This window comes from Sodiomyces alcalophilus (genome assembly GCF_042370955.1).
Source record: "Sodiomyces alcalophilus JCM 7366 unplaced genomic scaffold ACRALscaffold_1, whole genome shotgun sequence".
NCBI lineage: Eukaryota > Fungi > Ascomycota > Sordariomycetes > Glomerellales > Plectosphaerellaceae > Sodiomyces > Sodiomyces alcalophilus.
The window spans coordinates 3,403,581-3,419,763 of NW_027263532.1; the positions used below are offsets into that span (position 1 = coordinate 3,403,581).

The window sequence follows — 16,183 nt, forward strand, 5'->3', positions numbered from 1 at the left end:
GGACAGTAGACGGGGACGTGCATCAGTATAGGTATTATATGAATGGCTTGGGAGGGCAATATACTACATGCGATTCACCTGCTTTGGGAGGACGGCGGTCAGACGAATGTGTACGTAGGTTTTCACGCGGGCCAATAAATATTCATTCTTCATGCCTTCGTTTTCAACAGTATCGTGTCCAATGCCGGCCAAGGCAAATCAAGTCCGAGCAAGGCGGACGCCGGGTATGAAGAGTACTAAGACATCATGTCGTTGGACAGCCGCGAGTTCACTATAGTAATGTCTCTTGCTTCATAACCATCTTAACCAGGCTATAGAGGGCACATGCAATATGTGCGTGATGTAAAGCAGGGAATATAATTAACCGCAAGACAGATGCCACCATTTTGAGAAGAGCAATTTCCCTCTCCGATATTTTTCTCATGGTATTGTCCCAATACCTTCTTCCGCCCCTTGTCCGCTTTCTGCGGATACAGTCAAAAAAGACAAGCCTGCCTCCCGTCCAAAACACAAAAAGGGATATCAAACGCCAGGGACCACCCCATCTCCGATCGTGAGTCGTCATTACCGTATGCAAAAGTGGTTATATCAAATCCAAATCAATCGTACACACGTGTCACCCCTGTTTGTCGGCGCAACTCCAAAGGCGGCGAAAGTTGTTCTGGCATCAGCGATATAATAGAGGTTTCCCATATTCAAGGGGACTTGACATGGCTCGTTCACTGGACTAAAGGCAGCGAGAGCCGGGGTCGGTGTCAAAGGAAGCCACCCTCGCCGAACCCAACGCCAACGCCGCCGCCCCAGCCACATCGCTTCTCCCAGTCGTCGCGGTCCAGGTCGCGGCGAGGCCGCGGCGGGACAGGCTTGTTATTTGTAGTACCCTTCGGTGCTTGTGATGGATTTCGGTCGAACTCGGTGCTTTCGCGACTGCTCCCGCCGCTCGCGTTGGTCTGGACGAGAAGTAAGCTGCTGGTGCTGGAGAGACGTTTGGTGAACTCGGTGAAGCTCATTCGGTTGGCGCTGGAGGTGGACGTGCGCTTCTCCCCACCGGGCCGCGGCGGTCCGTCTTCGGATGATGTCTTACCGGTTGAAGGCGCAGTAGCGTCTGGCCTTTCCCTGGGCATGAGGTACGGCTGGCTGTGGGTTCGGTGGTTGACGCTCGGGCGGACCTTGGAGTGTGCCGTGTGCGGCCGCGACGGGGCCTGCAGGGGAACATGGAAGCCGGCCTGATGGTGGCCGGCCGCCGAGGGGTGGTGGTGGGCCGATGGGTGAGACAAGGACGATTCTGGCTCGTGCCGGCCTACAAGGAAGTCCAAAGCCCGCTGCGCCTTGGGTGGGATCAAGGTCTGACGGTTCTCGTCGGCCTCGTGCGCAAAGTTGTCGGAATCGTCATCGTCGTCGTCGTCGTCGCCGTCGCCCTTGTCCTTTTCGTCATCCGAGGACTCGTCATCGAGGTCCCAGGCGCTCTGTGTGGCGGCACGCTCGGCTTGCTTCTGCTGGCGCCTCTTCTGATCCGCCTCGCGCATGAGGGCGTCAAAGCGTGCCAGGGAGCTGAGCTTATCCTCGCCGGGAATTTCGTGTTCGGAACCGGGAATGTAGCGTAGGTGAAAGGCGCGATCGAGAATGGTCTCGCGGGGGGCAGGCGGTGAGCTCGAGTCGGCGGCCGAGGCGGTAGGTTGCTGCGAGCTGATGCTGCCACGAACACGGGCGGGGGAGCTGATGATAGAGGAGCGGCCCTGTGCCGACGTCCAGCCCTCAATCAGTTCTCCCTGGTGGTATTCCCCCGTGGAGGTGACGGGCGAAGGGATGTCGGAGGGCAGGACGGTGGTGTACTGGTTAAGGTCGGGCATGACGAAGCCCGGCTGGGACGGATTGGTCACACTCGAGGGCGAGGAGATGTCGCTGCGTCTCGATCGCAGGCTGGGGGACTCGGAGCTGAAGGTGACTGGGCGTTCTCGACCGCCGTGGGTCGGTGTCTTGTGGAAGAAGGCGGAGCGCGACGGGTTGTTGTTCCCACTCGACGGTCGTGGGTGATAGTCATTGTTCGGAGGGCCGCGGGCGGCGAAGGGATTGGAGAAGGACGGAGAGGCCGGGCTGTCGGGGCTCAGGGGCAGTTTTCGTGAGAGGATGTAGCGGGCCCAATCATGCAGGCTGATGTGGTGGTCGTCGGGAGGGGTACGGAACCAGAGGGTCGAAGTGGTGGATTCCTTGTTGGCGATGAGACCGGCGGCCCTGCTCGAACGACGTTTACGTTCCTTGTCGCTGAAGGTGACGATGAGGGTGGGAAGGACGGGGCCCTGTTTGCGATGGGCGACCACCTGGACTTGACAGTCGACTACGGAGCTGACGGGGTACTGATGGGTAGGATCCCAATCATCCTACAAAAGCAAGGCGCCGGGTCAGGCCAGATCAAAAAAAAAAAAAAAAAAAAAAAAAGAGGGAATATGCATATGCAGCGTCGTAGGAGATTAGGCGGCGGTTCGTTGCGAGGTTACCTTGGATTTGAATATGGAGATGACATAGTCGTCGGCGGAATTAAGAGGCGGGGGTTTGGAGTTGGGACCACCGCTGTTGATACGGGAGGTGGCCACGGCCTGGGCGAGGTTGGGTCCAGCGTGGTTCTGAATCCTCTCGTGCTTGTAGGCATTGCGGCGTCCGACGATGACGTATCGGGACTGGTAGGAGGAAAAGAGGCGAGTTAGCAAATTTTCGAGTGGTCATTTCGCAAGGCGCCGGTCAGAGGACAACGTTCTGTGTTGAATCCATCCGTGTTGCCTCGTCTCTCGGTTCTTCTCACCTTCCATGAGGCACGACCCAGAAGCTGACCCCTCTCGGGGGGGATAAGCAGAGTCCCTTCACACGAGTCCATGTCGTCTCCAGTGCGAATGGACGGAGGACTATGACGACTTGGCGGTATGAAACGAGCGGGGTTTTGCCTTTCGAAAGAAGGAACGGATAGAGAAGAAGTGCAAGGAGAGGAGCCTTATCTCATCGGCATCCTGAACATGTGAGGCTCCCGAGCTAGACGAGACGTGGTGCGGCGGTAGCGGGTGGAGGGGCCTAGGGCCCAGCGTTGCGGTGGAAGAGAAGTCCGAGACGAATAGACTGGTCTGGTTGGTTGCGGTGATCGGGTTAATTGGGTTACAGAGTCGAAAAACGGTGGTGTCGGAAAGGAGCAAAGAAAAGGGGAAATAGAAAAAAAAAAGGTGAAGAAATGAAGTGGAAGACTAGTCGGGCTGCTAGCTTCCCAACGTCCCGGAAATGCCTCGGTGGAGGTGTAAGTGTACGTTGTATGTACGTTCGTTGTATGTACGAATACGTTGTACGTTGTACGTTGTAATATGGCCCAGCGGTGAGTCTTGCGGTATGGCAAGGGTACATATACTTGTAAGCGTAGTTCCGCAGGGTCGCCCGGAGCAGTGGAAGTAGTGTAGGGTAGGGCTTATGAGATAAACTCGAGTCGTGATGGCGGTCAGCAGCAGCGCCGTCAGGTGGCAATGAATGCAGTGAGGAGCAGGACGAGGAGCGGAAAGAGTTGAGTGACTGATGGGCGATGGAGGTGATGGGAAAACAGAAAGACGGACGATGCGAGAGTGGAGCAAGGAATTTGTCGACGGATCGAAACAAAACGAGCAACAGAGAGACCGTGGTAGGAATGTGTGGCTAATTATTCGGCTATCGAGTGACTGGTTGCGATGGTGTCGTCCCAAAAGGAATTCCGTTGACAACTCCTCGGAGGGTGGGGGGGAATGGTGAAGGAAAAGAGGAAAATTAGGATAATCACAGGTATAACGTGCTAGCGTGGAGATGTGGTGGTGCTTCGTAGGGGCGGACCTGGCGGAGGTGGACAGTGCGTGGGCGCAAGCGGGGAATTGCCTGCAACACTAAAATTAAAGTGTCCGCAGCGCAGGGGCCACATGAAGGTCTTGGCCGGCCAGGTTCAGGGTACCTGTACATACAGGTTGGAAGGTGCGGAAACGTCGAGAAACAATGGATGCGCAGACCTTTCCGTACCTAGGTACAGGAAATGAGATACGAGGAGTGACATTAGTTTCTTGGACATGCTGTATGTTTGAGAACCATGACCACCACCTGGGAGCAGAAGAAATCTCTATAGGTACCTACGAAACGTACACTACGAAGTACTCATAGCCTTGCTGAAACTAAGGGGATGGGTAATTACGTTGTAACTGGGCATGTGGAATGGCGTCCGCATGAAGCCGCCAAGAGGACAGGATTCTTGGCAGCTGCATGGGGAAGACCGTATAACGTGCAGAGTATACACACAGTATACCTACCTAGAGAGGCGGCACACCAACAGAGACCGGTACGGTACTTCGTATGGCAAGTACACTAATGCATTGGAAATTATGTATTGTACGTTGTATGTATACCTATGAAAGTACTTCGTAGGACCTCATTGCTGGATTACAACGTAGGTACGTTGTACTTGCCGTACGTGTACTATCCTTATTGACTGGCGAGTTTGCCCGCCCATCTCCTTTACGTGATGGAGACTCTCCATGACAAGTGAATATAGAAAACAGAAAAAAGACATGACTCGGGAAAGAAATGCTTGCATCAAAACACTCCTTGTGCTGCCAACGTCGTCTCTCTATCAAACGAAAAATACGAAGTACAATTACGAATAAAGACAATCGCTCGGCCTTTCGCTTCTTCACTGGTTAGGACGAGCTCAGGTCAGGACAAGGGTTTTCTGGACTAGTGGGAAGACCCGGCCTGCCCATATTGCCGAATTCGGTCAAATCTTACGAATGAGGGAGGTACCCTGTACATAGGTACTTTGTACAACGTACCTACGTTGTTATCACTGGGCAAAGTGGAGAGGGGCGACTTTTTTCTTTTCCACCTCTCGCCTCTTCATAATCACCCAGTATTCATTGCCGCCTGCCCGCCTTCTGGACGCGGGCATGGAGTGTCAAAATGTCTCACCTGGGTTCGTCCGGAATGAAGCCTGTCACTAACGTATCCTGCAGTGAGTATCAGTATCTGCAGTGACCACACGCCATCCTGCAGAGGAAAGGAAGACGGTAGCGGAGACATCATGTCGGCGCTCCGTTCACGCCACTCAAACACCCGACTGCAGGAACGCAGCAACAGACAACATTCTAAACTCGTCTGGCAAACAAGGTCGACCGTCGTTTTAGCTGCAGCAACACAGACCCTGGAGATTGGTTCGTTGGTCGTCGGTGAGACCCAGGCTGACATCCATATGCGTTGTAGATCACCAAGAGCGACATTCAGGAGCCGGCTGCATCATGGGCTCCTTGAAGCGGCTGTCCTTTTGCCTGTCGGTCCTCTTGTGGGTGACACCTCTTGTGGTCGTGCCAACTTTGCTCATGATCCCCCACAGAGACCGGACCTCACCCTCCTTTCGGATCCTTTCCTCCTTTGACACTGCCGCACCATCGTCTACCCCGCGCCGACTGTGGACCGCTCCCACTCGAGGTCGAGGGAAAGCCAGTTGTGCCAGTCATGGTCATTTTATTGTGTCCCTCGGGTCCATCAAGCCCAATGAATGTGCCGAAATCAGCTCGAGTCCGCTGCCAAAGGAAATCCCAGCCCATCCCAACGACACGGGAGCGAATGACCCGTCACTTGTTCAACCTTGACCTAACCAGGTTGTCTGCGGTGCGCTTTTGGGGCGGCATCTTCCACCCCTGGTCTTTTCCCCCCGGACCCCGCGTTCTGCACGCCACTTTCGGACTATTCTTTTCTTGCTTCCTTTTCTTATTTTATTTCCTCCTTTCTTTTTCGTTCTTTTCTTATTTTCCCGGCGCCTCCTCACTTGCAGTTGTGGGACGAGTACTCTTGTGGGACTCGTTGCTGGTCTCGCCCGGTTTTTGCACCCCCCCCCCCCCCCCCCCCAACAGGAGGCGAACCGACAAGACCATCAGAAGAGCCGTTGACGTTGACTGGCAAACCATACCTGGAAAGCCGTCCCAACCTGTTCGGCCCCTGCATATTGCCAGACTGCTGCCATGCTGACGCATATCACGTACATACTCAGTATGCGCACACACGAGGCCCATGACTCATGATTCGCCTGCCGCTTTACACTATAGCGTTTCCCGTGGTCCGTGGGCCTTCTGAGTATTAGCTTTCGGCCTGGTTCACGACGGCTTGCTCTCGGCTCTGGGCCATGGCATGGCCGTCCACCAGTGACCTATTCGTAATCGCTGACTACACTACACTACCCAATCTTAAACAAAAAAGGTTGCCACCGTCGTTAACGCGGCCCGCTCCATGGCTCCTCGATTTGCCGTCTATTTCCCGTTGGAACCATCTCGACCAAAACCTACCGAGCGACCATCCCGAAACCAGCCCTAGGCAATGGTCTCGCCCGAGGGTCTACGGGTATCAAGGCTGCTCTACAGTGATTCGGCAAATGTTTCGACAGATGGTAACCTTGACGCGTGTAATAGCGGTGACAGATTGTTAGGAATCAGTCCGAGTTCTGATTGTATCGAGACCATGACCATCTGGCACCAATGCAATAACCCGTACAAAGTACTCATAGGACCAAGGCAACTTCCGGACTTCAATGTCCGTATGGTCGGAGTAACACCCATCCCAGTCTCTTGGATGGGATCACCTGACATGACTCCCCCCTCAGTTTGTTGGTTTCCGAGACTCGATCGGCCCCGATCGACAGGTACCGACTGGAATGGGGGAGGATTTCGTTGGTTCCTGCTTCCCATGCACATGCAGGAGAGAGGCGTCGGGGCCTTGCAACGCCACCACGTCACGTCTCCAGTCGTATGGTAGCCAAGGTCGCGCCATTTGGCTTGCACCAACAGAATGGCAATCCTCTTGCTCAGCTGGACAGTTGAACAAGCATTAGGCATGTCACTGGGCTAGATGGACAGGGGTTAGAAGTGGATAGGGGAAGGGGCGGAACCGTTGTTGTCCGTTTCTTACGCTGTTGCTCGTGTTAGTCCATCCGGATGTTCAGTTGAAAGTAAGGAAAAAGTAAAGGGTGGTATTACGAAGACTGAAGAGAAAAGGGGAAACGAGGAAAAAAGAAGAAAATACAACAGCAAGGCCTGCGTGTATCTGCGAGGTGTTGGTGCAACAAAAGTCGAGGAAAAGGCCGTCACATCAACATCTCTGGCAGTCCTCCAAAGTCCAATAGGTGGCGTTTTCATGCTCATGTGTGGCCTAGTACATCTACCGAGACATAGCCAGCGAAGACGCCGTCTACGAAGTAAACTGAAGGGTCTCCAGGAGTTTACTATATGGAGTTATATTGTCACCCATCCTGATCTCACCATGCCTCAACCCCACCTCAAGGGTGAGTCCACGGCGGACTGACGACGATGAAATCCTCCACGACAGCAGACCCGTTCCTGAGCGCCGCGATCTGTTCTCCGGAGCAGGACCCCGCCGCAAGCGGCTGGGCAGCGACGTAGCAGAAGATGGGCCGCGGGTTTGGCGGCGGCGACATCTTGATCCCGCGTACATCGGACGGACCGGAGGTCGAATAGCCGCCCGACCCAGGCGCGACGGGTGTGAGGCCGGTGGCAATGTCGACGCCGTCGAGGTCGCGCTGGAAGATGGCGTAGGCGGCGTCGGGCTGGTAGTAGGGCGCCTCGTGGCCGGCCTGGCGCAGGACGGTGAAGCTGAAGCGACCGTGCTGGCGGGTGTAGCCTCGGGCACCGTCGCTGTCGTTGTTGCCTACGAGCAGGTCTGCGTACCCGGCGGCGGCAAAGGCAGATGCGCCCGGGTGGGACAGGGCGAGGGAGAGGTCTTCGCCGCCGAACCAGTTGCTGCGCCAGTCGCGGTCGCCGTAGACGAGGGTCACGGGGATGTCGTCGCTGAGGAGGGACTCGATGGTGGGGACGAAGCTTGCTAGGAAGTCGCCCGTGATGAAGAAGTCTGGATGGTCAGCCTATTGCTGTACAAACGATCCAAAGGAAATGAAGGCGAAGAAAAGGAAGAAAGAAAGAGATAGGGGTGACATACTCGGACTAGTTCCAACAACGTTGCTGTAAGATGTATAGTTGACCACCGCTCCCAGCTGACTTTGGACGTCCTCGCGGTTCAGAAAGCCGAAAGCAAAGGGAGGAGGGAACTGCTCGGCAGCGGACTGCGCAATGTCGAAAGGGTCGCGCTACAGGGCAAGTTAGCGTTACAGCATCACTCGCATGCACGCACTTGGCCGCATGGGGTCGACGAGACAGTGTTCACATACTCCTCGGGAAGCGTACGGCACTTCGGTCAGCGCGTAGCACGTCTGAAAGGCAAAAGCACAGAGCTCCCACGCCGCGGGGGCGTTCCCCCAGCCGTCCGGGTCCTGGGCGGCGACGATGGCGCGGCACGATTCGGCCAAGTCGCGACAGCCGCCCTCGGCGTTGAACTGGGCCATAATGCCGTCCACGGTGTCTTTGTCGAAGATTTCCATGTCGTACGTGTTATTGTAGGCATAGGTCAGGGCCGAGTTTTGGATGAGGACGTCGACAAAGGGCGCGATCATGCCGACGGTGGCGACGCGGATGGGTCTTGGGCTGGGGCGGAGGCGGTCGGAGGGGGGTGCCGGGTCTGGGGAGGCCAGGCGGGCGGATTTCGTGTTGAAGTGGGAGGCTATGGCGGGAGCCCAGTGACCACCGCTGGTTAGGAGGAGAGTTAGAGGCAATGGCATAACGATCGAGTGCGCGCCCCTCCTGAGACGATTTATGATAAAGGGGTATTAAAGGGGGGAGGTGAGGGAGCACATACTAAGACTGGGCCCAGAGGTGGACACTCTCCCGCCTGTACTCCTTGAAGGTCTTCTCGGCCTGCCAGGCTTGCATGAAATCCCACATGACACGAGCAGCGTTCTGGGTGGTGTTGAGGGTGCGACTTGGGTCCTGGGAGCTGAATGTACCATCAAAAAGGATGGACTCTTCAGGGGCATCAACACCATCCGGGAAGATGTTGCCCGTGAGTAAATCTATGCTACCGCTGGTGGCAGTGTCGTAGCTAAAGCCCGTCTGAACAGGCTGGTCAATGTAGAGGAGATTGGCCTTGTTATTCCAGGACCATTCGTTAAGCTCGGTGGTCCTGGAGTCGTTCAGAACACGGCATGGACCATTGCTTCCTACGGCCTGCAGGGCTGTTAGTTTGACAGACCGAAAAGAACCGAGACGGGAGAGAGAGAAGTGAACTTGCCTGGTCTATGGACGGAGAGCCAGGGCCGCCATTGATCCATAGAACCAAGGGGTCGTTCTTTGGATCTTGGCGGGACTCGAAGAACCAGAAGAAGAGGTTCTGCTCATAGGGGAAGTTGGTGGTGGGAGACAGGGTGACATGGCCGCTGTATGACTTGACCCCTGGGGTGGTCTCACATAGGCCAGACGTCTGGGATTGGTCTTGGTATTAGAGAAATGTCGCACAATAGGTCCCAATACTGGGAGACACGCAAAGCCGTTTCTTCAAATTGCGAATGGGGGGGGGATAGACAACAAGAGACAAACCTGCTGAACAGACACGCGAGGTCTTATGCTAGCAGCTGAGCAAGCAGTGGCCAAAAGGTTGGCATGCAGAACATTGGCCGCCAGAGCCATGAGCCAGGAACGAAGCTCCATCCTCAGCGACTTGTAGTCAGATTTACCGTCTTGATATCGGCTCGGCAAGAGGCAGTATGAATGAGGGCGAGAGAGGTTATGGCTGGAAGGACCTCAAGACACCGTCAGTCAGTTAACCAGGGGCAGTCTCAGCTGTGGGAACGGGGATAAAGTCTGCGGGAGATCATCTAGTTGCAGGGGGATGAGGAGGTAAAGGAGCAAGAGTTGACTCCAAGGTAGGTACGCGACGTGGGCTGAAGATATATAGAGACAGGAGGTGATGGGATCTTTGATCTTTCAGACCATCAGGGGAAACGTCGCAGATTCCAACAGCAGGATGTCTTTCAAAGCAAACCCCAGAGCCAAGGATGATTTGCCAAGTGGGTAGCTCGAGGTGAGCAGTCACTTACTTATCAGAGTCAGCTGAAGAAGTGAGGGCGGAGGGATCGCAAGACTGCCAAAGGATCAATGAATAGATATATCTCACCGCCAAACCACCCCGTTGGCCAGTTCAGATGGCCCGACGACGGGTATCGAGGGCCTCTAAGAACTTGGCCCTGCAATCCGGCGGATTTCCCCGTGAGCTCGTCCAATATTGGGCCTTCTGCACGGTAGCATGACACACAGGCCGTGGAGTTTACTGCGAGAAAGACGTAGAACTGACGAGCCTGGGCCCTAGAGGGCTTATTGCGTTGGCATGCAGGACGAAGAGGAAGAGGGACTTCTGCTTGATGAATCCTGCATTGGTGGGCGGATCGGAAGAGCGACGAGAGGAAACTTCCATGCAAGCCAGGCGATGAGTCCAACCCCTGCTCTTCTTCGTACGACCTACATACACCAACGACTTGGAGATGGCAATGCATGCATCATGCAGATGCGACATCTTCATATCTGGTTGGCCCGCGGCGGCGGAGACGTCGTACACGTCAGTCCAACCCGACTTGCCCGGCTTCCCCGGTCTCTCCTTCGTTTCCAGAAGGCCGGGTTGGAGATGCAAGGACGGGATGGGATATGAGGGACTTGTTGGGCAGGCCGCAGACTGCAGATCATGGACTGGCAACCCCGTTGCGTTGGAAGTTGGTGTCTGAGCTGGGGGAATGCAGAGTGAAGCCACAGCGGGTCTACCCGCGATTCTCGCCAAACGACAACCCGCCCTTCCCCGGGCCTTTGCAGGACGGTTGCAGACCAACAGACTTGACCGGGGATTCCCTCGGAGGGAGAAAGCTAACCCCTCTTTGAATAGGGGTATGGTCTCTCGAGCCCATGTATGCTGTTGAGAGTAGCGACGGAGATGATAGACAAGAAAAAACTAAAGAGGATATCAAAGAGGCATAGTTGAGCGCAAGGTGACCGCGATGGTCTAGAACCTCAAGACGGTGTTTTCAGCACTCCAATCGATATCACGACAAGACGACAACACCTGCAAAAGTGTCATGTGAGCCCAAGACCAGGGATCCATTCATACACATGCCAGTGCAAGCCGGGCGATATATGACTGGTTGGCCGGCCTTCCCAGATGCCGCATTGGGGTTTGAATAGAATGACTGAATATCCCTCGCCCCTTTCTCTCCTTACCATCTATGACCATCTATGACTGCGTGACATGGACAGACGACAGTTATGTCAATGCCAAGAATACACCTTGATTAATTGATGAATATTTGGTCCTTTTCACGCACTCTGTCGTCACCTGATATCTACCCATCGTCTCAATTCGTCTCTCGTCCCTACATCAAGTACTGGCGGAGCGCTTCCTGCTGTTCCGGCGTCAGCCGCTCGCCGACAAACCCGGAAATGGCGCCGTTATGCCGCGTGTTGGCCGCGTTGATGTACGCGCTAACCCACGGCTTCACATCCGTCACGTCGGCGTAGTCGTCCCGCGCGAGGGGCTTGCACGTGTTGAGCGCCGTGTACGACAGCCCGAACCCGATATCATCCACGTCCGCCTCGGCGATGACCTCGTCCCCGACCCCCGTCGTCACCGTCGGCGGGTTGACCAGCAGACCGAGGAGGAGGCCGACCGACCGCGCCCAGCCCTTCTTGAACTGCTCGGCGAACGCTTGCGACTCGCAAATGGTTTTGGTCAGGCCCACCACCGCGAGCTTGCGGTCCACCGGGTTCGCCAGCTTATCCGTGTCCGCCAGGACAAAGGTCGGGTACACCGTGGCGAATAGGCCGGGCGCCAGCTGATTGCTGTGCTTGACAACGTAGTCCGCCCCATAGCCTGCCTCGACCTTGGACGAGACCAAGTGGTAGAACCGTACGAATCGCAGCTTCAGCGACTCGGGGGGTTGGCCTTCGAGTTTGGAGAAGATGAGCTGTAGAATCTGGCTGAAATACGGGTCCAGCACGGTTCTAGAGTCGCCATTGTCAGTGCCAAGAATGTATAGGTAGAAAAATGCGAAAGAAAAAAGAGAAAAAGGTAGGGACATGTCGCTTACGGCTCAAACGACTTGACCACCGCCTCCAGCACGTCAAACGCATAAAGCTGGAACTTCTTGGTGGCCAAGAGTCGCTGGAAAATCCCAAGGACCTGCTCGAGCAGCTTCTCCGACATTATGTGCGCCTTGGTCACCGGGATAATCGCCGCCAGCAACCTCGTGCACGCCGGCACGTTGCCCTTGACCTCCCACAACGCCGGTGCCAGCAGTGGCGTCAGGAACGCCTTGTAGTTGTCGGAAACCGCGTCGGCCGGGCACACCTCGAGCAGCTGAGCCAAAATCTGGAACATGTATTGCTGGAACTCTATCACGCGAGTTAGTCTGGTCCGTCACAGAGCGAAACTGCCTCTTCTCACCTGTCACGTCTTCCACCAGGATTTGGTGGAACGGCTCCCACAGCTGCTGGTTGAAAAGCGCCGGGTTTGTCGACGCGCAGTACCGGACCAGCGCGCCCAGGGCCTCAAAGTGGTAGTAGTAGAATCGGGGGTTGCTGGGGTTTTGCCGGATAATGTTGGTGATGAGAATCAGATGCTTCAGGACCCGTTCCGCCAGGGGCGACGCGCCGTCCTTGATGACAATAAGAATCCGCATGACGCATCGCATGAGGAACTCGTTCTCCTGCAGCTTGGGCGCCGCCGTCTCCTTCTCGATGAGCTTGAACAGGTGGTCCAGAAGGTCCTTGGCGAACGGCTGGATGTCCTCCCGCGGGAACATGGGCTTGCCGTTGTCCGCCGTCAAAAAGAGGACTCGCTCCACGGCAATCGCCGCGTACGAGTAGACGACGTAGTTGTCGGACGCCAGGTTCTGGATGAGCGGCGTAAACGCCACCTTCCACTGCTCGATGCTCAGCTGGCTGCGGAACGTGTAGAGATACTTGATGGCGTCGACCTTGGAGATGGGCTCGACGCCCGCCGCATTCGTCAGGTCCGCCGCGATGTGCTGCTCGAAAAAGTCCACCACGTTGACGAGCGGGTTGACCGTCTTGACGCCCTGTGCCGCCGTCACCGCGCCCTTGGACGCGATGGAGATGAAGAGGTACACGGCCGTGTCCTTGGCCTTCCAGTCCGTCTTGCCTTGCTCGAGGTAGTGGTTGATGTACTTGCCCACCACGCCCGTGACCAGCTGCTCGAACCTCTCCTGCAGCTTGCGCAGGAAATCGGTGGCCGACCTTCGCCTCGAGTCGGTATCCGAGCCCTCCAAGTCGCGCCTGATGAACTCGATGGGCTCATCCTCGAACATCTCCATGTCGGACTCGCGCAGCTGCACGTTAGGCAGGATGACCTTCTCGACCACCTGGCCAAGCACTTCCGGGTTGCCAAACACCTGCGAGTGCTTGGCCGTGCCGGCGATGGCCGTGAGGAACCCCAGGGCCTTGCTGACGATCAGGTCGTACTTGGTCTCCAACCCGACCGACGAGAGGAGGTTCCAGGCGCTGGTGATGAAAGGCTGGGTGTAGGGCGCAAAGTCGTCGTCGTATTTCATGACATAGAGCTCGAGGACCTCGCAGATATCCGCCTTGACCGTGTCGACCACACTGACCTCGGTGTCGTCGTCCGTGTCGAGGATGGGGTTGGAGTAGGTGAGGTACTTGTGGAGCAGCTCCGACAGGGAGCTGAGGTGCGTCTCGAAGATGGGCGGGATGTCGTGGGAAGAGAGGTCGTAAAAAATCTTCATCATGAGGCTCAGGGCCTCGAACCACCTTGTGAGCACCTCCTTGTTCTGCGCGTTGGCCTCGATTTGCTTGTCGGCCGTGATCAGGAGCTGGATGAACGGTTCGCCAAAAGTGCCAATGACATGATTGATCTCGGTGTACAGTTCGTCGGTGCGGAACAGGGGCCGCCACCGGACAAAGATGGAATGGGCCACCTCGAGGACGCCAATGTTGATTTTAGGGTCGGTGCTGGAGAAGCGGTCGACCAGCTCGCGCGTCAGTGTGGTCCAGCGCTCCCAAAAGTCCGAATCGGCAATGATGCTGATGGACTCGCCAAGCTGCGTCTGCACCGACGAAGGGCATGCGATCATGAGCCCGATAAGCTGTTGTTTGATCGTGGCAACCTCATCGGCCGGGATCTTGTAGTTGCCCTCCTCGTCTACATAGTTGTTGCGGATGAAGTTCTTGAACGCGAGGGAGGCCGCGAGTCGCGTTTTTGTAGGCAGGGACTCGGAAGCGACGATGTTCAATAGCTGGATGGAATACTGAGGCTTGGCTTGCTCTTGCTTCAACGCGCTCTCGGCTGTGGGAGAACATGGGTTGGTTAGTGGACGAATTGCCGTTGTAGATGCAGATAGCTTGCGAAGCTCGAGTCGGCTGGTCAAAGGAAAAGGGGAAAACGGAAAAGGGAAACAGCTCAAACCTTTCTTGTGCTGGGCCGGGTCGAGCGTAGCATCCAACAGCTGGGCAATGGTGCCCATGTCCGCAGACATCTTGAAGTGTTAAGGACGAGTCAAATTGATACACTGTTTGATTGGGAGGGGCCCGGGGGAGCTTGGTCGAGGTGGTGCGATGGCGGTGGGTTTCTGACGCCCTTTTGCTTTTTCTTTTCTTTTTTCCCTTCTCTTCTGTTCGTCTTTGTTGAATCTGTGTTTTGTTCGTTGTGTTGTTTGGTTCAAGCGGGGGTTACAGTGGTTGCTGTGGGGGACGAGGCTCGCAGTGGGGCACCTTTCGTAAGGCTTCGACGAGCTCTGTTCAATAGAAATACGTATTCGTAGGTACCTACAAGTACCTTGGCCTCAGGACAGGTAAGAGCTCAGCCTTGCCATTCTGATGCCCTCCCTCTCTTTTCAGTCTTCTCTTGCTTTCTTCGAAAACTCACTGGACTTCTCATCCTTGCCAAGATTAAGGTGGAATAGTGTAATAAAGGAAGGGATTTGCTTCACGCTTGACCCATTGACCCGGTGTTTGTTGCGGGATGGCCCGTTAAGTTTGTACTTCTCATTTAAGCTCTGAATAACTCGATTACAACGTACAGACCAGTTCACCTGGAGGTAGGTACATGGCTTCATTTTATCAGAACCTCTCCTATTCAAATACAGGATCTGGGTAGCTGCAATATGACCTGACCTGGTGAAAATTTTTCTTCCTACATTATTACCAAGTACTCCGATGTCTCACACATACTGTGGCTCTTACAAGGTATTACAAAGTACACTCTTCCAAGTCCAATACACTAGGAATTTTATGTTCCATATTGCCCGGAAAATCAATATTGCGAGACAAAATGATCAGCTGGATTTGAGCACTAATAACCCATGACTTCGCACCTCACTAACTACGGCCGTCCGTATCACTCCTATATAGGTAGCTACTCCCTAAATCTCTAATAGAAGCATCATTGTTAGTTCAAGCCTCGGGTCCTTGTCAACAATGACCATCGAAATCCGAGACTTTACTGGCTATTATAGGAGAAACTCCTAAAATTCCTGTTAAGATCTTTTTATGATTTTCCTACACTAGAAGACGGCTATGACATAGGTTACCTTGAACTTTTGAAAAAGAAAAAGAAAAAGAAATCTAATTAGGTAATATAATTTATAAGAATACGGTGGAGGTACTGTATACAACGTGCGTTGTAATAACGGGTCAATGCAGGTACTTCCCGCGATACCCTCCATAGTTCCCACCCGCTAATTCTCTCCGAAAGTGAGATCACTTGATCTTTCATTGTCGTCAGATCCTATTGAGTCTGTACATTGTAGATTATCACCTTCGCCCATACAGGTACCCCTGCCCTCACCCTTTATCCTCAGAAGCCGAGGTACCTCACATGACTGTACTGATAGGATCATTTCTATGCCTTGTATTATTCCGCCTTGGGGAATTTTTTCCTCTGCCCCCTAAAACTTGAACCCTGCTTTCAACATCGTCTGCGATGCGTCGGAGCTTCTAGACACCTTGGCGAACCCCCCTCTCTTATCATCCACGAACTTTGGTGAACCTCATTTTTTCCATTTCCTCGAACTACTTTTCTTCGACCTCTATCGCTGCTCTTGATCACTGTCCGCACTTGGACGAACAGCTTTGTCGACATCAGAAAGCAGACCAGACATCTCGCAACCTGCACACCTACCGGACCACAGACTTCTTTAACGAGCCGTTCCCTTGGCCGTTCCGCATATTGAAAAGCTCGCACCTTTCACATCCTCAGGCAACCCACCTGAACAGCGCCTCGTTACGAC

General features: G+C 54.8%; 3 protein-coding genes across 3 annotated transcripts; all 3 read right to left on the minus strand.

Annotated features, from left to right (window-relative positions):
- Nucleotides 1–192: 192 nt before the first annotated feature.
- ACRALDRAFT_2031517 (uncharacterized protein) lies at nt 193–3,664 on the minus strand. The gene is made up of 4 exons (XM_071020686.1): nt 2,798–3,664; nt 2,496–2,675; nt 1,085–2,378; nt 193–950 (listed from the first exon to the last, which is right to left on the minus strand). Exons 1-4 carry the CDS (start codon nt 2,867–2,869, stop codon nt 868–870), a joined length of 1,629 nt encoding a protein of 542 aa, XP_070879488.1. The 5' UTR covers nt 2,870–3,664; the 3' UTR covers nt 193–867.
- Nucleotides 3,665–6,998: 3,334 nt separating this feature from the next.
- On the minus strand, nt 6,999–9,587 carry ACRALDRAFT_1078824 (uncharacterized protein; the record flags this gene model as incomplete). Its single annotated transcript, XM_071018818.1, has 6 exons — nt 6,999–7,899; nt 7,987–8,134; nt 8,216–8,630; nt 8,740–9,002; nt 9,133–9,360; nt 9,477–9,587. 6 exons carry the CDS (start codon nt 9,585–9,587, stop codon nt 7,310–7,312), a joined length of 1,755 nt encoding a protein of 584 aa, XP_070879489.1. The 3' UTR covers nt 6,999–7,309.
- Nucleotides 9,588–10,882: 1,295 nt separating this feature from the next.
- On the minus strand, nt 10,883–14,590 carry ACRALDRAFT_1073692 (uncharacterized protein). The gene is made up of 4 exons (XM_071018134.1): nt 14,362–14,590; nt 12,364–14,241; nt 12,008–12,311; nt 10,883–11,921 (listed from the first exon to the last, which is right to left on the minus strand). Exons 1-4 carry the CDS (start codon nt 14,429–14,431, stop codon nt 11,294–11,296), a joined length of 2,880 nt encoding a protein of 959 aa, XP_070879490.1. The 5' UTR covers nt 14,432–14,590; the 3' UTR covers nt 10,883–11,293.
- Between the last annotated feature and the right edge of the window lie 1,593 nt (nt 14,591–16,183).